Consider the following 23508-nt stretch of genomic DNA (forward strand, 5'->3'; position numbering starts at 1 on the left):
CACGCTACTGCACCACCGGCACCGGCGGGTAGGAACGGCCCTATTTCCAACGACGGGAAGCGGGAAAATATTCTGCGAGTCAGCTACCATGCCGGGATTAAGAGAAGCTAGCTACACAGTCACCTAGTCTGACTATTCGACTGGAGGACTAATACTGGTAGCAAGAGTAGATCTACCAGACTCCGATTTCCTAGTATGCAAGCAATCAAATCATAGCCCAAAGTGCCTTTGATACAACCTACTTCCTTTCTATCCAATCTTGACATTCATTCAGGGGACCAACTGATCCCACCATGCTTGAAACGTGGGCCCACTCATCTTCGATGGACGGCAGCGCAAGTGGCTTTCGGAGAAGCCTGGGGACGTGCGGCATCTCCCGTGAAGAAACTATTATAGAAGTGTCTGCATTCTTGTATGGTACGATCAAAATGGCACGATCAGCATGGTCCGCCGTCGGTAGTGGCGGATAGGGATGGTGAACCATGGTTCTGGCATGATAGGCTGGCGCTAAAGGCAACCTCACTGCATATTTGCATGCAAGGCTGGTCTTTTAAGTGATGTCCGCAATGTCTTGAGAGAGCATAATGCGAATTGAGATGGTCATTTGATCGACTCTACTGAGCACAACGAACTGAATAATGATCCTCATGGTAGACTCGCCATCATGTCATTAACGCTATTCATGTCCTGGCCTGGATAGCACGGAATGACACTTTCATGCAACCTTGCCATATGTAGTTGTGTTATTGAACTGGCACGTAATGTAGAATGGGTCAGTCCGCGGTAAACACATTACACTTCAATTCCAGCAATAGTTCCGAGGCGTGTATGGAGGAACACCTAGCATATCAGATCGAGGAAGGCCTAGCATGACTGCCTCCCCCCTTTATTTGTTATCATACTATGTCCATTCGCAATTGCATATTTGTAGTATCTATCATAGGCCATTCTTGTATAAATAGCCCTACCATAGGTTGCAAATTCACGCGGTCGATCGTGCGTAAATTTATGGTGAGCTAGGATTTTTCTATAGTCGCATGCGGGTTGACAGTTGAATGTACGCAATGCTCATATAAGTTCCCTTGATTCCTAAACCAACTGAGCGGAGACTTGTGAGAGCACTCGTCAATAGTAATTCGAATATGAACACTCGGCGGTACAGATTTCTATACTTCATGGACATATGGCTAACCAGGTTCGAGCCTCTCCCTTCAACAAAATATGCAGCAACACAGTCTACCTCAACTGGCGCCACATGCGATTAGCTTTCGGGAGGTCATGGTATGTTGTTGACAGAAATGATCCACTCTGCATGCTCTTGTCAGCCGAGACTGCGTCGACTACGTCCCTTCACGTTCTGGAATCCAGTTCTTGGTGTACACATCATTCAGATCTCTTCCAGTGTTTCTCAGTGACTTCTGCGTTATAATTTCGTAGTGGATAGCGGCGCATAACAGCAGAATCGTTGGAAAATGGCGAGCTGAACACGGCGTCATAATCAAGGCATGTTGTCTCTCGTATGGTCTCTCTGGCGGCGCAGATACCGAGTCTTGAGCACTACACGGTGTAGCAAGGGGCAAGAGACTTGACAAAGTCTTGGGAATCGGGAGGCTAGCCTAAAAGAAGTCAGTTGTATGTAGAATCGGTCAACCCAAACTATGGGAATTGATTATAAGAGATGTGGCAGCACTGTAACTACCAAGGAATATGTCGAACGGTAAAAGGAACTCTCTAGCGGATGGTCTCTTTGTCTGTACATTACAATTGCTGACTGGCCTGACCGAGCTTTATGCAGCATAATTTCACATCTTGCACATTGTGGTGGGCCCCTCAAACCCAATCAACATCGACATAATTAACATCAGCCAATACGCATCCTCCATTCAATACAGCTCTAAACACACATATACCGTAAGCAGAGAGCGAGGATAGCCCAGTCTCGATGGCGATCATGATGTCGTTGAGCATCGTCACGGGGCTATGCATGCACATGCATCCTTCTATGAGGCACTGAGTACCACTATATCCGTCATAGTAGCCACTGGACTCACACTCAGGCTTTTCCCTTTACCAACAGGCTTATGTTAGGGGCTCGGCACGCCCGTATTCAATTTTGATTCCCTATTTCGATGTTCTATTGACCCATGGCTCACCAGGGCTAAAGCGCACTTGTTGCAGTATCTACATAATGGGATTCTGCAATATGGATGTCAGAACCGACCCAGTTCTAAGAGAGACGTTTCTGTTCGTGACGTGGCAGGGCGAGCAAAGGATATCGGGCGGGCCGGTCCTTATGCGACCCCTCTAGCACAAGTATCGCTGGTTCACGCTGTGACTTTCATGCATGCACAAAGGGGCTGTCATGTCAATGTTTGTTTCACCCCACTTGTTAAATGATTAGGTGCATCGAGTCAAAGGTGAAATCGTTGATTCTCGCAAATCCTGATGTTGTAAGCGTCTAGCAGCTTCGAACTTGTCGAAGAAGGCTTGAAGCCATAGCATTCCTGAAATTGATTGATGCAATAGCTACCAACATGCAGAGCGATATGCCCGAAAGCTAGCACGGTTATAGCAGCGTCCTTAGGCCAACTGAAACAAAGCCAATGTGGCGCTCTCGCGTGTCTAGATTTGGCATTCTATCTGGCTAAGTCGACGTGCTTTCTTTTGCGTAAACCTGCCGTATGCTACTCGATGCAATGCTATAGTTCCCTACGTGTATGCGCCAAGCACCATGCCACTAATGCCAGTCGCACTGGATATGGACTTCGGTTTGAATCCCGAAGCGTATGCCATAAACGTAACTCGTCACATTCGCCCGGCATACGGTGTCTAGAGATAGCCGTGTCCGATTCTGCACCTCAATAGATGATCGCAACTCTCGAGCCCATATCCCCCTTGTGAGCTATATCTTGTTCGCCAGTGTTCTGGTGTGGATTCTGTAGCTCTGACTGCTCGGCAAACCCCTGATATGTAACTGTTTTCACTATTCTCTCAGCGATTGGTAATTGAACTGGATATTGAAGGCCCTAAAAGTGGCGGTTATATTTCGAAATCTGAACGTCCTATCAGGCAACAGGCAGTGCTATTGTGAGCTGTGGAGATGCTTTGTAGAGGAGCTATTTCTGATCCTATGAGCCTTGGGGCTTTTGCCAAAAGGGACTTTGTATAGCTAGACCATCAAGCAGAGACTGTAGATAGGAGGCGATACTTGCTGTACGAGGCCGAAATTGCCAATGCCGTTCCTCGTATATACAGTGGGCGTATTGGGCATTGTTCGAAACAATTTGCATGCTAAACTAGTGATAGGACAGTCTTGGGTATGTCTTACTTTCGGTAGGTCCAGATGACTTGCAGATAGCGTAACATCGTGGAATGATTTTACAAAAGAAGGGCGGTGGACCAGAAGTCAGATTGGAGTTTTCACAGACTACACCTGCAAGGTAACACAACGCATGGCTCAGGGACTCCATTTGATGTCTATCATCTGTCAGAAATACCAATGCAGGCAGTTCTCATAGAGCCTTTCGATGGCATTCCAATCACCTAGCTGCAGCAAGATGGGGGCATGGATACGATGCGGGCGAGCCGAGCTCAGCCATTCAGGCGGGTTTTCAGCGCTTCAACAGTGAAAACGCGCCAGTGCAAAAACCTTGCCATAGTGTACTTACCGCTGCAGACTTAAGGCGCCTACTGTTCCATTATTCATGAGACGTTGCTTACTTATAAGGTGCGAATATCCAGGCCTTTACCTCACCTGTATGATGTAGAGAGCCTTACCAACAAACGATGTCTGATCCAAGCGCTACTAATCCGTATGCTACTGACTGGGTCTGGTCTGATGAAGCGCAATGCTATTGGAGAAATGAATACATTAATGGTCAGTTGTTGCATCAGAACTGGGATTCTGTTGGCTGCTTTCATTGGTTCCGTGAATGTTTGCTGATGTTAGGGGTTCCTTAGACCAGTGGCAGGTTGTTTACCATTCGTAAGTTTGGCTACACTCATCATCTCACATTCTAATGCTGAAACACGATTCATGACAGTTCTTCCTCTGCCACTGCCAGCACCGCCCAACCATCATCGATGTCCACGCCAAGTTATACGTCCTACTCCTACGGTAGAACCCCTGGTGCTGGCGCTCAGCCTGGAACTGTCCCTACACAAACCACGACTGGAACGGAAACATTGGACCCAAGTTTGTGGAAGACTTTCGCATCTGTTATCAACAGAAGCTGAACTGTGGCACTAGGCTACCAATTGAGAACGGATGCTAGGTCATTTTACATACGCGGACGAGTACGTTCGTGACCCGTTGGAGGCCTGAGCAGAGAGATGGGTACAAAGAATACGAGACTGATATACTCGTAGATGTTTGCAACGCTTCACATTGAAGCTTACGGAGGTACAGCTACTGGCGCTGACGCCGAGAATGTCTTCACCGTAAAGTACGGAGAGAAAGCATACTGTCAGATTCGACGATTTGTCGTGGTAAAGGACGACCGCGGCTACTGCCTGGCGTGGTGAGTGAAAGCCACACCGAAATATCGGACCACACTGATGATCAAAAGTCCAGTTGCAACGTACCGCGGTCGAGGAACGACGAAACGTGGTGTGAACCCCAAACAACACGCTGTCATATTCACAACCAACAGTGGGCCAAATTGGATGCAAGGCGAGACAGAAATGGACAAAGACCCTATTGGAGTTGATGCGGCTGATCCGTCTATAAGACTTGGACCAGCCTCTCGTATAAACTTTGGCCAAGTGAGCAAGAGTACGCCTTCGTTATCTAGGGCTGATCCCCTCTAGGTCCACTGTATACAACATAATGTCAAAGTCAAAGACCTCGGAGTGGTTCGTTTGGAAGACTTACCGAAGCTAGTTGCATACTGGCGAGCGGAAATGCAAAACTGAACAGCCAATCGGCGTAGGAGCTACTACTTTCCGTGTTGCCGGGAAGTCTGTCGCGGGATGAAGCATACGCCGAGACTATCATCAAATTTTCTTGGCCTGTTGACCATTTTACAAGCATCTGCTGCAGGCAGCAGGCTTTACATGACGTTCCATGGAACAGCAATATGGCGAAGTAATTGGAAATGCAGCGGTCGGCTCAGGCTGTCTTTATTGTACGGATGCGATGCAGCATGTTCATAAGTCAAAATGTTTTGGCTTGATTCTATCATCGATTTCCAGATCCAAGTTGGAAAATGTGTCGCTCAGGAGATCGCCAGTATCGTCTTAGCAGTGGTTGGTGTCCGAGGGCCGTTTCAAAGATGTGGACAAGAAGTGCATTCAGCCATTTACGCTCCCGCTCCGCCGAGGAAGGGAAGCCTCTTTGGCATATTCATGAAATGTGTGTGTGAGAGGACTGACATATAGACTGAAGCCACACTCACTATCCATGCGGACTAGACCGCGTACTTCTCTCAAAGCCGCGATAGCCGCTGTATTTGAACAGTGATACACGTTTTCTGACTTACTCCACAGTGCAAACGCGATTATAATCATACCGATACTAACTACTACGATTACCAATTCGTCTATGTAAGCATCGTAACAGTCTTAAGAATCGAAAGTATGGGTGGGCCTGGTAACCAATTGCTAGTAATTAAAGACAGCATAGGCGTTACCTTTGTCCATAAAAGGCTAGCGCCATCGATGGGAGATCATCGGCAGAAAGAAAAAGTTCTTAGGATTCGAGTTTAGATTTAAGGTCTTTCACAAGACAGTACTGACTATATGCGCCATGTCAAAGCGCAATTTGAAGCGCAAGCTGAACGAAAGCAATGTTCCAGAAGAGGCTGTGTCCTCTGGTTCTAAGAACCCCGCGAACCAGTCCTTCTCTGACTTCGGTTTGGATGCGCGAATCTTGAAAGGGATTCAGGGCCAGCATCCGGCATGGTCAAAGCCAACTCAGGTTCAAAGTACAGTGATACCACTTGCTCTTGAGGGAAAGAATATTCTGGGTTGGTTGGATTTCTACGTACGCCAATTGTTGCTAATGATTTCGTAGCACGTTCCGGTACCGGCACAGGGAAAACCGCAGCATACGTTCTTCCTCTCATGCAAGCAATCTTGAAACGCAAGACCGCCTCTCGTGCAACGAAATGTACCTCAGCAGTAATCCTAGTACCATCATTTGAGCTTGCCTCACAGGTCACGAAAGTCATTAGCACATTAGCGGCAGGCTGTGGCGCCGACATACGAGTGGAGAACATTGGTAGGAAAGAGGTGGACAAAGTGCAAAGAGTGCGACTGGCAGATTTGCCTGACATAGTAGTGGCGACACCCAGCAGAATTATTTCGAGTCTGGAAAGTTCTGCACTTTCCCTTTCCGACGTCAGTCATGTAGTCATTGATGAGACCGACACGATCATGGCATATGAGCAAGGAGAATATCTTAAAGGGATTTCCACGAATCTTCCGCAAGGCGTTCAAACAATCCTTATGAGTGCTACGTTGGAAACAGGTGTTGATCAGGTCAGGGATATGTTCTGTCAGAACCCTACTGTGGTAGAACTCGACAACTCCGAAGAAAGCGCCGACCGCGTCTTCCAATACGTTGCAAAATGTGCAGAGGATGAGAAGTTTCTCATTGCCTATGTTCTATTCAAACTCAATCTAGTGAAGGGCAAGTGTATTGTGTTTGTCGCAGACATCGATCGCTGCTACAGGCTCAAATTATTTCTCGAGCAATTTCAGATCAAGAGCTGTATCCTGAATTCCGAACTTCCCGTCAACTCTAGGCTTCATGTCGTGGACGAGTTCAACAAGGGAATTTACAACATCATTTTGGCGACGGACGAGCATGATATTGTAGGCGATGAGACTAAGAAGCAACCGAAGACGGAGGAAAGGCCTGATGGCGAGGGTGAGACGCATATCGGGGAGCCGATATCTGGGGAGAAGGAATCTGATCATCCAAAGAAGAAGACAAAGACCACGAAAAGGGACAAAGAGTACGGAGTCGCTCGGGGTATAGATTTCAAGGACGTCGGATGGGTTATAAACTTTGATCTACCAATTACGTCAAAGTCCTATACTCACAGAATAGGGCGGACTGCGCGTGCAGGCAAGGCTGGCACTGCACTTTCATTCGCCATCCCGAAAGATCAATATCGGAAACACAAATCTACGTGGATACCATCCACCGAACATGACGAGGAAGTTTTGGACAAGATCACACGACAGCAGACCAAGAAAGGGTTCGAAATTAAGCCCTTCAATTTGAACATGTCTCAATTAGACCCGTTTCGGTACCGTTTTCAAAGTGCTCTACGGGCCGTTACCAGGACGGCCATTCGCGAAGCACGAACACGAGAGCTCAAGCAAGAGCTACTAAAAAGCGAGAAATTGAAGAGACATTTCGAGGAGAATCCTGAGGACATGCAACACCTTCGGCACGATAGTGACCTGAAAGCAGCGAGAGTGCAACCACACCTGAAACACGTACCCGATTACCTGCTCCCTCCAGCTGCCAGAAAAGCTCTCACTTCAGGCGACATTGGCTTTGTGGGATTCAACAAGGATGAGAAGCGTCTCCGAAGCTCGAACATCGGCAACAAGAGGTTCGGCCGCAGATCAGGCTTCAAGAAGAAAGCAGACCCACTGAAATCGTTTGGCGGAAAAGGTAGAAGGTAGATAGTTCTGACGCTGGGGTGATTCTACTATTTCATAATTACTCAAGCTTTTCGCTGGACGTTGCGCTAAATGCTTGTCGATGATTTTGCAGAAAACGGTATCCTCAATCGTGCAATTTGCAATGCGATTACAAAATGATGGCTGTCTATCTATTTTTCTTTGGTCTAAATATACTGAACCCGTCTCTTGACTCCAAGTCGCTAAAGCATTCCATCTTCTACTCGTGATCACATGCACGTCCATATTCACGTCTGACTGACTCCCGAATCATTGTCCCCCAGCACATCCTGAAGAGCAACCCATCTCCGCTCTCACCTGGGTCATCTGATAAGTCCCATTGTCTTCCACGGAGTCTCAGTGATTCGACTTGATAAACCCTACGTATGATTGACCATGCACACTGCTTGCATCTTCGCTTCCATCCAGTCATTTTCCCTGCAATAATACACATGTTCCCAAGAGCTATTATCAACAATTCGATACCCTCACGTATTGATCTCCCTTGCGCTACCAGACGCACCCTGCGTATCCACGCCATTGACCAGGCATGCGTGGCGCGGCGACAGCCCCTGTCAGTCGGTCGACAGCCAGTAGCAAGAAAATTTCCCAGGCCCAGGACAGTGCGATGTAAAGTATCTGCGTCCACAGGATAGCATTCGTGCTGACCTGACCAGGACTGCGCTTCGACACAATGATACAATCAGATGCCATATCGAGCCATGCAGAAGCAATTGGGTGTCACGAATCGGTGGATGGGAGGCGCCTGTAGCAGGCTCGAAGAAGAGAGATGCGAGGGCCGCTGGTATTGCAGGATGGCGTTTCTAAGGCGTGCGTGATATCTTCTGTTGCGGACTGTTTCAGCTAGGCTGAGGCGTACCCCTTCGCATGCCTGTATAGTTCCTAGGTGTGAGATAGGGCGCGACGTGGTTTTGATCTGGCTGGACATCTGAGGCTGTGCCGCTGACGATATGCTTTTGAACAGGTATTTGGGTCTGGCGAGTATGGAGTATGTATAGCACTATCTGTGTGTGGTTCAGACGGGTCAGGCACTCATGGCGCCTCGTACTGGTGGATGGCGCTGAGTGTGTACGTTACTCGGGGGCTCGTTTGTCGGGCGTAGAGACTTTGGCCTTGATAATCGGACACGTCATGGGAGTAGTCCTGTCTCGATTTTGGATTCGATGTGCTTGATTGGCAATGTTTTGGCGGGTGATCGGATGAACGAAAGGTGTGTTTGTCGATTGGTGCTGAAGCGGCGAGGAATAGGAAAGGGCTGTTGGATACGTCGGGCATCGTCATTGTAGCGGTGACAAGGACCCTGAGCTGTTCTGATGGTGCAGTCAGATTCGATATAGGTGTATTGATGCAGGTTGACATAGTCTTACCCAGGGGCCTTGACTTTTGAGATCCGTGGGTGCAGCAGATACACGGATCACCAAGGGCAGATAAGACGGGTGTTCGTACACTATCAGTTGATCATCACCGGTCTTGCAACTGTGTTAAGCTTCAATCAATGTGATTACACAATAGTAGAAATACTGATCTTGGGTACTTCAAAGTGTTACGGCCGCCTAAATGGCTAGTCGTCGGCGCAAGTTTACATCTTAGATCTTATTCTAGAGGGTTTGACCGTAGGTATATATCATTGTTTGGTCATCTAGACAGTCTATGGCTCTATGACTTGGATTTACCCTACGCGTGTGATGATCATGAGATCGATCGTATGTATGGAGTGGCAGCACTATATCAGGGGCTGGCCTCCCAAGAAACTGCCTCCTCGTCCGTCACGGTATTGGACTTTTCAGAGTCTTCCTCCTGCTCTTCCAAGTCTTCCTCCTGCTCTTGAGCTTCCGCCACACTCTCCAAGTCTTCGTCCAGAGCTTCTGCGTCCTGGAATATCATCACCTCTCCTCCGGGTACGAGTCCAATGCCTTCGCAAGAACCATTGTCATCAAAAACGACACCCAACATTTTCTTAGTGATCCAGTGTGCTGTCTTCGCATGGAGACTCGGCTCCACAGGTCCGTTCTCGTCTTCTCCTGCATAGACACTCGAGCGTCCGTCGGCCAAGGCCTGGAACACCACCAGCTGATCACGTAGATGCTTGTCAACAACTCCGCCATGCGCGATGGTTGGCTCAAATGCTGCCAAAACCCTCTTGATGAGTATTTCCACTCCCTTAACGAACATTCCCTGCGGGGGTTTTATTTCCAGCAGCCTGTCACAGCCAAGTTTGTGGCCGTTCTCAGTTGTAGCTACGAGCAGGAGGTACCATCGGTACATGCTGCGACTATCCTGGAAGGTCAGTCCTCGAAACGGGATTCCGGGTATCCTTTTGGCAAACATCGCGGGGAGCATCGATTCGAACGTCGACTTGACGGATGCAGGCGCAACTGCAATCGCATGTACACGTGAGATCATGCCACGTTCTGAGAGCTCGAAGGCTGGGAGCGGCATGCCTCGTGGCAGAGGCGGGATGGTGAATTTCACAGTGCCCATCTTCATACGTCCAAGTGTCCAACCGCGCTCGGGGCAGTGCACCATGATTTGGGGAAGACCGATGAGTTCGAGAGTCGGAAGCAGGACTTGGTCAACATAGTCGATGGAGGGACTGTTCGAGACATTGGTCCCACCCGTGATAATGAGTTCCATCGGGCCCTGCAGGCCAGAGAACAGGAGAAAGGGGAGGACGGCCTGGAAGATGAGACTGATGGATCCGGGGCTTTTCTGCGTGATCTTCATGTAGAGATTTTTTTGTATATCTCCTGGGGTGAAAGTCAAGGTTTGGCTGAAAAGCTCGGCACCAGTAAGATCAGCATTGCACGCTTCAGCAAGCCAATTGACGCAATTGAGGTGTTGTCCCCTCAGACCTCCACCTTCGTCTCGGTTGCCTCGAATCTGCTCAAACTGGACTGCAATTCCTGTGAGTGCAGAAACACCCAGAGCGATTCGAAGGAGTTGACCGCCACCTTCAAGTGTGGTCCCATCGATGGTGATGAGATTAGCCATGTTAAGAATGTTGGAGTGGAGACAGTCCAATATCTGGTTGATTTTGTTGCAGAAGTTGTGTGTGCAGTGACTCAAATACGCAGTGTAGCCACCTACCAAAAGTCGAAGTAAAGTGTGCCGACACTAACTCAGCAGAGACTGAGCACTTTACTCACATATTCTTCCAGCTGTGTCCGTGTCTTGCCGGTGTAAACAGTTCCCTCGCCGAAGTGACTACAAGGTGTAGTGCAGTCGTGAGATTGGCTGCTTGCTTGTTGAGCTGTATGTATGTGATCCTTTCACATTCGCCGTAGACCCTGAAACCCCAGCAAACGAGATGACCAAATCCTGTGTGACAGACTGTAAGATGATTGAACAACAAAGTATAATGCCGGTCCGTGTTTTCCCATCCAAGGGGTCATGTTTCAACAACAAGTCCTACACCAAACAGTACCATGTCCAAATTCGATCTAGCGTCGACAGTCGTGCATCAGCGAACATCTGTTCGCATGGCCTTAACATAACCTTAGGCTCTTTTTGGATACATTGGCGTTTACTTGATATTAGAGGCCGCTTGAAGACGGGTGGGTTGCTCCAGTCCTGCAAAGTTCTCGGACGGATCGAGGGCATATTGCTGACTGGCACAAAATAGGCTGTCTATGAACATCAACTTCCCGGCGACGTGTCGTATACGAGTAGCAGATCTATATCATGATTATGTCGCTCTCGAACTCTCTATAATTACCATCCTGTGGTCGTATGAGGCTGCACGCAACGCTACTCACGGCTTCATCTACTCATCGGCGCATCGCCCGAGCCCCTTTTCGTCCTCAAAAGGCCTCCTATCTCAATTTACATTCGAACGGCGTCTCGCCGCTCTTGAAAACATTACCAGAGGAGCATCGACGAGGTCTGAGACTGTCAGTCTGTGTCATGGTCCCGAAGTAAGTTGTCAAGACACCTGCTCTCCGAGAACTACAAGCACTGTCAGCGTCTGACTGACCGGTAATGTCAGAGTCAAGGAAAACCAAACTGTCGTTTAGCACAGTCCAATTTGAAGGAGGTACGATAGTGGCAGAGATATCAAGAGCCAGTGGAGGTATTGGCCGGCGATTGGAGCTATCCAGGTCTATAGTCATGATGAGGGTGCCCGTTATCACACCTAAAGTGGTGACCAGTCTCCATTGGCGGCCACTCCACGGCAGCTGCGGTATATTCTTTAAATTCGCATCTCTCTCCTCTGCTTGAGTCTTTGCTCGAGATCCGTCCTTTGTGCCGCAGCATGATGGGCGCTAGAGGGGGAGGGTCGCTCCCTTATACCATATGGTTCAAGAGGTCTGCAAAACATGAACCACACAGTCGCACTCAACAATCAATGGCCGGCCAGAGTCCGCAGTACGGGGAATCGTCCGTTAAGATTGATTACAAGTGTCGAGCATATCTCTGCTTCCGGGCCGCACGTGTCGTGTTCTCCCCTTCAGTTCCAAGTCCACAGGCTTCGACACCTTCCGTGATTTGGGGTCTCGCCAGCACTATACAAGCCTTACAATCAAGGATCTCTACATCGATGATGACTCGTGGGATCAAAACAGCACTGCTGGAGCATCTAGTGACTGCATGATTGTACGTTGCTCTGTAATATCGATCAGTCCAAGAGCTTGGGATATGCCGCAGATGCAATGGCTTAAGTCCAAAACCACTCTGATATATTAGTGTAGACGGACGCCTCCTCAGAACACGACAAGGAAAACATGATCAGAAGCGATTGAAGGCCATGGAAAGATCATCCCGATACACACACAAGAATGCTTCGGAGCTGTAGACGATGGACTGTGGAAAGAAGGTGGACTGACTATGTGCGCATAACAACCGCCCGACCGCCTGCCCTATGCACCTCGGGGGCACGGTTTCGGCTTGTTATTACCGCTAATCTAAATTATGGCATCAGGAATTCTCTTTCGAGGACGTGGCAAAGCAGTGTATGAGGCAAGCCTGCTATATCAAAACTGTTAGGGCTGGTATCGTCTAAACAGGCTCACACTGAGTAATTGCACCATCGTCAAAAGCCACTTTAATGTACATTACCAATACTACATCAACCACCCAAGACGTCGAATCAGCGGCCTCCGACGTGTCTAGTTTGACAGCTGATATGTTTGGATATTTCATGGCATCCAAAAGACAGCTAGCAACAATGTGATCATACCGCCTTGTTCACATGCTCATCAACGCGGCGAAAGTATGATGACAGATACGATCAACACCGGTATATCACCACTTACAGCGGTCTCAGACTTATGGCTTCTGCAGGCGCCTCGGACGAAATACTCGGTCAGAAGAGCGCAAGTGCAGCCGACCACCAACAACACGTGAGCGTGCTCATCTCCAGCGAGCCGTCTCACGGACGTTCAAGATGCGGGACTTACGCATCATGCTGCACGGCAACGGATGTCAGTTGTGTCCTTGGCTCTCCCACAAGCATTGGCACTCACCGGTCCACCAACACGATTGGTGAGCCTCCAGTAGCACTGCTATTGAACACAGCACAATGCTTTTCCCAGCCCCTTTTCTTGGTGTCTCGGGCACAAACATGGTTGCGTCAGAAAAGTCTGGCACCGCATACCGCAATGTTCGTACGCCACATCTGCCCATCATTCCTCGAAACCCTAACCTCACCCACGGAAGCGACCGCCATGCTTGATCGGTGTGTGTGTGACGAGGAACCCGTCCCATAATCACTCGCTCATAACAGCCAGCGTAGAGGCTCTGCGCCGTAAGACACCGCGATTCCGCGGATCTTCGACTGATACGGCTGCCTTGTCGCTTGCCGACTTGGTCACAAACAATGATGCACAGCGATGGAGACGCCTTCCCTTTGCCAGGGCAATGCTTGTCGCTCGGCCCATGCCATAGGCCGCGCCGGTGATTAGATTGCCTTGGCAGAGCGGAAGCATCGCGCCATGAGCCCGAGTCGAATTGAGTGATTTGAACGTGTGATAGGCGTGCTTAGAGTGTGTAGACTGGAGACTGGCGCGCTCTCTGAACCTCCTGGACGGGAGAGCCCCATGAAGGTTTTGATATGGGCCTCGATGTCTGGACAGAGGCCTGAACATTCAGTAATCATAACGCTTCCGTAGCCTTCGCATACAAAATGCATATCGTCGTCGATGACTGCAGCTACTTGATATCACATGGCGATACGTAGCTTCGTCGAGGCCAAGCCGAAAGAATGAGCAGTACATATCAGAGAATCAAGCTTGTATTATTGAGGTCTGCGTCTACATAGTTATATGGTGTAGTGTGGCGTGGATGTCGACATCACCACGGACCACTGTACATGTGGTTCTACTCCACTGGGCTCCGGCAACCTTGACGACAGTACATCCGTTTGTCCATAGTTACATGGGAAAGCTTGGCGCCCGATGCACGTCTGTGCCACCAACACGCGTTTTTATATATAATTAACATTTTACGGCATTATCGCCGTACCACGCGTATATAGAGTCTATAACTATATAATATAGTATATAAGAGTTAGTATATATAATATTTAGTATTTTTAACTTACTAACGCGTGTATATATAGTGCCCCGGGGCGTTATCTATTCCGATTCTATATACGGACGAATCGACTTCCTCCTATAACATGATATACCTATTAATAAGATTATCGCTATTACTAAAGTTAGTAAGAATATAGTATATAGGACGAGGTTTAACCTTAAGATATATAGATAGAGAAATAAACCGTAGTTAACATGTCGTGGTCCACCTCGTCGACTAAGTAATTATATAATATAATAACTACTTAAGAGACTACTTCGTAAGGGCTAGCTATACCTTAATAAGATAGCTAGATAGATATATAAAGAGTTTAATCTTACTATATCTAAATAGCTTCTATCTAAAGAGTTATCCGAGTAAGGGTAGAATTATAAGCTATTAAAATATATTAGTAGTACACGCTTAGAGATAGCGCGTACTTTATACCTTAAGGATATTATAGAGCTACTAGTAGACTTATACGTCTTCTTAGATAAGATTATTTTTAATAAGAAAATTAGATAGAGGCGTTAAGCTAGAGTACTAAAAGAATAGACTCTAACTAAGATTAGTACTCTTAATTAAGGACCTACGTATAGCGTATGTAGAGCTATTACGGCTAATAGTTTTATCTACTATTAGATAAAGGAAGGTTATTTCTTAACGGATGAGTTCTATACCTAGCTATAAGTATACCTATTACCTTGTTAGGCACGTGAGGAGCACGTGGCCTGCCAGTTAATTCTACATGTATGTAGTAGTCGTATATAAGCAGTGTACTCCACCCTTGAAGCAGTAGCTTTAAGATTCGGTCCTTTTGGTGTAGTTGGTTAGTACGTGGAGCCCGCCTCCTTATATACCTACCCTTAAGGTAAAATACCCCGGGCGTACAATAATAATTATTATAGATAATCTCGCACTTTATATAAACTAATAGATTAAGCTACTTATACTTAGCGCTAGCTATATTATATAGTATACGCTACTATACTTACCTAACTTTAATTCTATTAAGCTTATATAGGCGGTAATAAAGGTATAGATTTATAGGTAGTATACCTAGATACGTTAGTAATCTCGAACTTTTAAGGACTTCCTCTATATTATATTTATATATAGCTATACTAATTAATAGACTCTACGCTTCTTTAAATATACTATAGATAGGTACTATATTAACGAGATGCTCCGGTAGAAGGTAGTTACTAATTTAGAGAGGTTTAGATAAGGTAGAGATAGTAGAGAGATTACTAAAGTTAAGGAGATTAGGAGACTTTTTTATAAACTTATTAAGTAACTTACTCGTTACTAACTCGCTAATAAGTAAGTCGCTTAGCTAGCTAATAATAGTCTATATATATATCCGTTTTAGGTACTATTCGTTAAGTATATAGTCTTAATATATAAATATATACTCCTAAATATACTCTAAGAAACACTATACTATCCCTATCTAAATACTAGTTATACTAGTTATAGTAAACGCCTAGAGCGAGGACGCCGCCTTACTTACCTTAAGTTACTTCTTATACTTATAAAGGTATAGACGTGCGTCTAGTAGAATACTAAGTAGAATACCTACTATCTTCGCGGCTTTATAATAAGTAGTTCTAGACCGAGTTATCTCCTTAATATAGCGGTAAGTATAGTAGTTATTATCTATATATAGTCTTAATTCGTGTATTCTAGCCCTCGTCTTATCGTGAGTCTCTATCTCCTTATACTATTTAAGAGCTAATAGTACTATATCCGCCTAGTAACGCCCTAGTTATACTAGACTACTAAAGGTTTCTATAACTCGTGTCTAAGGGGGTGTTTTATAATAAGTCTTATAAGTTGGCGAATAATTTAAACTATAAGTAGATAGAGAGTAAGGTTAAGGTTAAGATTAAGGAAACGTAGGTATCTATATAGGTATTATAGAATTAAATCTATAACGCTATAATTCTATCTAACGAAGTAGTTAAGTATATATAAGCTTATCTTTATTATCTCGATAACGTCTTACCGCCGCCTCCTTACGCTTAATTATCGCCTATCTTATCTACTTATCTTAAAGCCTCGTATTCCGCTTCTTACGATCTAACTTAGCCTTCTTATATTATAATCTCTTTATTTTAAGGCGCTTAAGTATAGAAGTAGCACTTCTATTAATAGCGGTTAATAAGGTACTAGTTCTACTACTAGTTTAAGACTTCCTTAGGTACGGTCGAGCGATAATCTTATAGAATAAGTCTATTAACGGCTTATCCTTAGTTACGCCTTAAATACCGTTAATAATATTATTAGTCTATAGCTCTAAGATAGTCTTATCTACCTTATAGTAGAGTATTCTATTAGGTAATATAATCTTATAGTACTAACCTTAGTAGTTTATATATATCGCCTTACTACACTAGAGCTTACTCTAAATATTATTAATAATAACTCCTTAGTTACGGCCTCGCTATCTTCGCTCCTCCTATAATTTAAATAGCTATTTTAAGTATCCCTTAAGGTTCGGATCTATAGGTAATAATACTAGACTAGTAGAAACTATACTAGTAAGTAGTAATAGCGTGGGAGACTTCGGATTAGATACTATAGCCTTCTTATATTCTAGTAGCTAATAAGACTTATAGATAATAGTATTCTCAAAGATAAGGAATATAGCCTCTAGTAGATCCTTTCTTACTAGGCTATAGATCTTATTAAGGAAGGTAAGAAGCTTATCCTAGTTATCTAGACTCTAGTCTAGAAGTATTAACTATTTCCTAGTATAACTAGATATTCCGAGCTTTATAGTAAAGCCTTAAGTCTTAAATAGCTAGTTATTAGTACCGAGAGTCTTATTAATTAACTACTAAATCTCCTCCTTATATAACTTCTTCTTAAACTTATACTAGGCTTCCGTCTTTAGTAATATAGTCTTAATAATCTTTCTAAAACTATCTACTCTAAGTTACTAATTTATATAAATAGACTATATTATCTTATTAAGAGCCGCGTTATTATTCTATAGGTTCTTCTTCTCCTCCTTCTTAACTATATCTCCGTAAACTAAAGTAGAGTTATTAGTATTATTAGATATATCGCCTAGTAAGGCTAGAGGATCGCTTAATAAGAGTACGTTAGAGAGCGCTAGCGGTATATTTTTACGCCTCGCCGCTATCTTCGTAGCCCTTAATACCTTATCTATACTATACTAGAGCGCCTTTAATATAGATATACGTAGCTATAGTCTAGAAGATAGTAGTAGAGGTTCTATTAAGTTATTCTATCCGAATTAAATACCTTTATACTACTTAGGAGGTATAATAGATAGCGTAAAATAGTTAAAAAAATACTAATATATAGCTAATATCGTATAATACTAATATATAATAGGTATTTTAATAGGTATATGAGTATTCGTTAACGATGCTGTAAAATGTTAATTATATATAAAAACGCGTGTTGGTGGCACAGACGTGCATCGGGCGCCAAGCTTTCCCATGTAACTATGGACAAACGGATACGGCAGATCAGCAATGCAACTGGTGCGGGGACACGGCTCCAGGGAGCGAAGGAGCCAGTCCACACTCCACAATGAACGTTCGACTGTTGAACGTTGCCAAGCGCGGTGTCTGATTGGGCGGCACGCAGTGAACCATATATCTGAGCTAACTGTCTGCCTTATACTGGTAATGGTGTCGCGTGCCTGACAAAGCTGATCAATTACGAATCAGCGTGTCTGTACACTCGTTGCTCAGGAATTTAGGGCAGTGACAGGCCACAAGTGACAAGGCCAATCAGCGCCCAGCTAGCAAACAGCGGTATATCAACCGCCTTATCTATGAATCGTCGGAGTAATGGTTGAGCAATATAAAGCAGGCGGACTCTTCTCTTCCGCATTTGCAGAATGCATGACACATGGCAGATGACAGCGACTCAGAGTACTGTGTTCTATGTACACGAGCAGGAGAAGAAAGGAAAGCTCCGAGGGATTTGCAGGGTTCAGTTGGAATCAGCGGATGAATTGGAGCGCCTGACGAGTAACGTATACACAGCATCGAGTAGGGGAGCGCAAGGGAGCTTGCGTTTGAGCTCGTGCATCAGAAGCATACTGGCCAATGAGAGGAACATAGTGGATAGGACCCGTCTCCGATGCGCAAGTTCCCCGGATACCAAATACAGAACGCTTGACAGAAGGAGTAGAACTTCAACAAAGGCTTCATCGGTTCATGATACAAACGGGCCGAGATAGTGAAGAGCCGAGTAGAACGGCAAGGAAAGGATGATAGGCAAAAGAGTCGGTATATCCGCGAGCGAGGAGAACAATACACGAGTCGCTCTTTCGCAAGAGCAGTGCCACCGACCCAGATTCTTGGGGTGGTCAAAGAGAGCTTGTATTATGCAGCGAGTGACAGGGCAAGACCGCTGTGGGATGCCGGGGAAGAGGGAGATGGTGGTTTGTAGGTGGGTTGTTGTAGGTGGGTTGTTGTAGGTGGGTTGTTGTAGGTGGGTTGTTGTAGGTGGGTGTAGGGGTGGTGTGGACTCTGTGGAGAGACGGGGAGACAAGGCACAGCAGAACTAAAGCTTAGTTAGTGCTGGCCAGGTGCATTCATGGCAGGCATTGCAGGGACCATCTGCCCTGACATCCCTGTAGACCTTCGCTCGCCTGTGGCAATCCCTGTCTACCGGGTTAACGTTGTGGCCCGGGCCATCATCAAGCGGTGACGGTGCAGTGCTCTCTCGAGATTCTCGCATAATTATCCCCAGGCGGCCCTCGGGCCCCAGCAGGTATTAACTTAGGGACACAAGGCTGGCGCGCCCTTGCAGACCACACACCACGGTTCATGGTCCACGGTCCACTTGTTGACTGCCCATCAGTTCGTGTGGAAGAAGACGATCCTGCAGACCCACCTGCAGCGCCCTAAGCTTACTCTTACCGTGTCTAGCAAAACGCGCTCCCAAAGTCCTCTTTCAAGGATCGGTTGTCTCCATCCTCGGGCTGTTTCAGACCTGTCACCCTGTCAGGCTCCAGCTTTTGTCCAGCGTAGACGATAAGCCAGTAACAGCGGGATACTGTGAGAATAAATGTAATTATTTGCCGATACTAACTTTGCTTCCGGGGCTTCTGTGACAAGACCTGCAGTCGGACGGACCTGATATCATATGTATGTGCTGGACGTAGGAAGCAAGCAAGGAGCGCTGTGTACCTGTGCTATCTCCAACACGGCAGATCAGCTCGCCTAGCGGGATCCAACGATTCGTGTCATGGTGTTACAGCAGTGGCAGCGGGGGAGAGTTCAGGTGTGCGCGGGTGGTCTGGACATGTTGGGTGCATAGCTAAACCGGACGAGTACTGACTGCATGGTTTAGCAGAGGAGTACGAGATGTATGTAGCTGCTCACAAGTAGCTGCTAATACTCATTGCCTGTTGGCTTGCTTGCTTGGTGACTGCTGCAGAGATGGAGACGGCATTCCAGCATTCCAGCATTCCAGCATTCCAGCACCCCAGGAGCTCAGTTCACTGCTCTAGTAAGCACTTTGACAGCTTGAGAGCGATTCCGCGTGAGGCAGAGGTCAATGTGTGAAAGTGTGAAGGTGTGAAGGTGTAAATGTGAGAATGTGAGAATGTGTGTGTGCATGTGGTATGTAATTATGGGTGTGTGTGCGTGAGTGAGTGAGGGAGGGTGTGTACGAGTAGGAGCCTAAAAAGGGTTGCGGGATGACCGTTAGTTGATGGGCGGCGGAAGGGCTGCAAGACGGGCTGCGCTGCGGGCGGAGGCTACCAGCAAACCTGCCCAACTGGTTAAGCTGATTAGGCTGGTTCCAAAGGCTGGTTAGGCGGGTTAATTAGCAGGTTAGCCACCTACTCCCGACCTACCTACCTACCTACCGACCTACCTACCCACCACCTCCAGTACTCAGCTCACACTACGGGTACGCCAAGTTTCCTTTCTCTCTACTCTCCACCCGTCCTGAACACTCTCCAGCTTCCACTTCCCTCGATACCACCACATCCTCAATCGAAAGCTCCTCTTCCTTCACGCAACTCATACGTTTCGCTCACACAGCCCTCTGCATCTGCGACTGGTCTATCCTCCAAATCATCGCCATATACTCACCACATTGCATTACCTCCATGCCACCACCGCGACGAGAGCCGTGAAGCTATCACCTCAACCGAAATCGTTCGCGTCTCCGCCGCTATTCACTTACGCCGCAAACTCATAACAGCTTTCCACGTCCCGTCTGGTTCTCTGCGCCATCACGCCTATATCGCCGCATACGCTGGCTTTTCGCTCATTCTCCTCGAGTTTACGCCCTATCTTATCGTTGCTGGGGCATTTCAGCACTTCGCGCTGCTGGAACCGTCTTCCATCGTGTGCCGTCGCGACCACTGTCCATTTGATCCGCCCACTACCGGCCTTTTCCAGTGATCAAAATAAAGAAGACTCAGTCAAGCCGACCGCTCGCATCCTTTCCTCTCGCATACTACTCACTCAGGCTATTGCGCATTTCAAACTGCGAAGATACTGCGACTACTGAGAGCTGGGTGTCTAGCTTTGCGTCTTATATTCTACCACTGCTCGTGCGAGGACTTGTGCGCAGGACTCTTTCCAAGACGCGCCCATCAAAACGTCTACGACGCGTTGTGTCAAGCCTCTGACATCTTCACCTTTGTCCGATCACAACAGCCGTAGTTGTGGACCACCGCGGCATCGATAAATTTACAGCATATTATGCCCTCAAGCCGACCTTCTCCCAGCAACAGCTCGAGCTCTCCGCACAACTCCATCAGTCCATTCATGCCCGCCTCATTCAGTTCGGGCTCGTCGACTCAGACGACCATGAACAATGACGTGTGGCGGTCTCCCGTGGACCGCAGACCGGTCGAAAATGCACCTGCGAACAATCTGAACGCCATTGACCAGAATTCGACTGCTATATACATCCATAAACTACCTAAAGCGACCAAAGAAGATTCCTTGAGAAGCATGCTGCTCTTTGCCAAAGATCTCATCGACGTATCGTTCGCCAACCCTCGATATCCTGACGAAAAAGGCTTTCAGACAGCCCTCGCTCACTTTAAGACGCTCGCTGGTGCTAAAGAAGCCCAAGAGATTCTTAATGGCAAACCAAACCAGACCAAAGAGGCGAATCTCATCGTCGAGGTAGTCGAACATCCTGGAACAATCGGCTCGAGAAGGAATACGGTCGACGGAGGATTACGCCAGAATGGACAGGGTAGATCACGCTACAATGGCACCTTTCAGTCGATGGAAAGAGTGTCTCCTCCGAACGCAACTCCTGCTTTGGGCAATGGCAACGAATTCCCCGTGCCTCATTCGAGCGCTCCGATGCAAAGTCTCTTCTCCCCAACATCTCCAGTAACCGGTGCTTTCCCGCACCGAAGCCTAGGCAAGACTCTTATCACCAATGGGGATGGCGATGATGATTCTGATGGTCTCCTTCAAGAATCCATTGGTATTGGAACAGGACATCCGGCTTCAACATCCCGCCGCACTACCAACCCTTCTATTCCGATATCTCGGTTCTCGAACCTGTCCCTAAATACATCAAATAATGCTAATGGACTGTCGTCTCCGCCATTGAGCAGCTTCGCCTCCCCAAGATCGAATGCTCCGCTGCAGTCACCAAACGCCGGCCTGCATACAATGTCCCCCCACCCAACAGGCAACACGGGCCATAGTTCGGGATTTGCACCGTTTAACAATCAACACTTCAGCCGCACCAATCTACCACCAGTGAATCCAGCTGACCAGAATCCGCCGTGCAATACTTTGTACGTTGGTAATCTGCCACTTGACACATCTGAAGACGAATTGAAGGCCATGTTTTCGAAACAGCGAGGCTACAAGCGACTCTGCTTTCGTACAAAGCAGAATGGCCCCATGTGCTTTGTGGAGTTCGAAGATGTTTCCTTTGCTACAAAGGCCTTGAACGACCTTTATGGATATCCTCTCCATAATAGCGTCAAGGGCGGCATCAGGCTTAGCTTCTCGAAGAATCCCCTAGGCGTTCGGACTGGGCAGAACAACAACATGGGACCGCCGACTCCTATGACGCCTCAAGCTACCATGCCTGGTATGCCAAATGGTATGGGAATACCACCTGGGTTTTCGACTGCTACTGGACCTCCGCCAGGGTTAGCAGCCCCTCCTGGCTTCCATAATAATGGTGCTGCAAACGGGGTTTCCAACTTCATGTTTCCCAACAATACTTTTACTGCGAACGACATTGGCAACCAGCTGCGTCCCCAATCTGTCACTGGCGCTTCTACTCCTGTCAGCAACAATAACTATAATGGTATGGTTGGCAACGGCGCCCCGATGTCCGGTAATGGGTTTCACCTCCATGCATCTGGTTATCAAAACTATATGATGGGTCGCATGAATTGAGCGCTCGACGTCTAAAGCGCGCCATGTCTCAATTTTTGACTTTCATCTTTGTTCATGAATCATGAGCCCCGGAGAGTCGCCGGTGCGTCCGTCCGGTATATGTTGCCATCATTTACATTGTCTGCTCCTACACCTGTCGTCGCCATTTCCACTCACCTCGGTATCCAATCAAACTTCTTTCTTTTTCTTGGGGACGACGATATATATTGGTGTACTTTTGGCTGGGTTTTGCCGTTTTCCTTTGGGAAAGCGGCTTCGTTCAAACATAAAGCGATGATATCCCCCTTACGTTTTCCCTACATCACCTTTTATCGGATCATTGTATGGAGCTTAGGCGCATCTCATTCTGTCATCTGCGATCAGAGCTATGTCTGTAAGGTATTTTCATCTTCCAGCGGCACTGCATGATCTGCCTGACAAAATCCTTGGGCACTTGCTCGTTCTGCAGGAATGGGAAAAGCATCTGGGGGCATACTGCATGAAAGTTGGGCATAGTCTGACCGTCGCGTCGTTGTTTTACTCAGCATGTCAACAATTCTGCATTCCGCGCGTTACTGTTATTGATTCTGTTCACGTTTCTGTCTACCATCGCACGCATATCGTTAGTTTCTACGAGACTTCCGAGGTTCGTTCTCAAGGGAAGGCATTCTTGTTCCTGGATGTGCATTTTTTGGTTCCGTATGCTTGACTGAGCTGCGTCGCAATTGCGTTGGGAGAGCATGTTTTATGACAACCGTCCGCTGCATCGGCAGGAAGTTGGAGGGGCACTGGTTTGGCATCACTAGAGGGTTACACAGGGGCGTCTTATTCTTGACACGGAGTCTCTCAAGGGGCCTGTCACTACCATACGGATTCTTGGGCGCATCATCTCACTTGCTTTGGGTGTTTATCTTCATCTTCATGTTTGGCCTGGAGTACATCAATTTCATCAGAGCGGAAATACTTC

The 23508-nt window shown here is 47.1% G+C and overlaps 4 protein-coding genes across 4 annotated transcripts; 3 read left to right on the forward strand and 1 right to left on the reverse strand.

The window, feature by feature from the left end:
• Positions 1-3639: 3639 nt before the first annotated feature.
• Positions 3640-4939, forward strand: EJ05DRAFT_475176 (uncharacterized protein). The gene is made up of 7 exons (XM_033743749.1): positions 3640-3877; positions 3961-3985; positions 4044-4195; positions 4250-4296; positions 4369-4520; positions 4569-4764; positions 4810-4939. The coding sequence occupies exons 1-7, from the start codon at positions 3787-3789 to the stop codon at positions 4912-4914; spliced, it is 768 nt and encodes a 255-aa protein (XP_033601387.1). The 5' UTR covers positions 3640-3786; the 3' UTR covers positions 4915-4939.
• Positions 4940-5727: 788 nt separating this feature from the next.
• Positions 5728-7838, forward strand: EJ05DRAFT_509816 (ATP-dependent RNA helicase DBP9). The gene is made up of 2 exons (XM_033748127.1): positions 5728-5966; positions 6014-7838. The coding sequence occupies exons 1-2, from the start codon at positions 5747-5749 to the stop codon at positions 7639-7641; spliced, it is 1848 nt and encodes a 615-aa protein (XP_033601388.1). The 5' UTR covers positions 5728-5746; the 3' UTR covers positions 7642-7838.
• Positions 7839-9272: 1434 nt separating this feature from the next.
• Positions 9273-10969, reverse strand: EJ05DRAFT_327050 (RNA 3'-terminal phosphate cyclase). The gene has a single exon (XM_033740807.1). It carries the CDS (start codon positions 10648-10650, stop codon positions 9388-9390), a length of 1263 nt encoding a protein of 420 aa, XP_033601389.1. The 5' UTR covers positions 10651-10969; the 3' UTR covers positions 9273-9387.
• Positions 10970-20731: 9762 nt separating this feature from the next.
• EJ05DRAFT_327087 (uncharacterized protein) lies at positions 20732-22746 on the forward strand. The gene has a single exon (XM_033740808.1). The coding sequence runs from the start codon at positions 20883-20885 to the stop codon at positions 22560-22562; it is 1680 nt and encodes a 559-aa protein (XP_033601390.1). The 5' UTR covers positions 20732-20882; the 3' UTR covers positions 22563-22746.
• The last annotated feature ends 762 nt before the right edge of the window (positions 22747-23508 follow it).

The sequence above is a fragment of the Pseudovirgaria hyperparasitica genome (assembly GCF_010093815.1).
Source record: "Pseudovirgaria hyperparasitica strain CBS 121739 unplaced genomic scaffold EJ05scaffold_6, whole genome shotgun sequence".
In the NCBI taxonomy this organism is placed as follows: Eukaryota; Fungi; Ascomycota; class Dothideomycetes; order Acrospermales; family Acrospermaceae; genus Pseudovirgaria; species Pseudovirgaria hyperparasitica.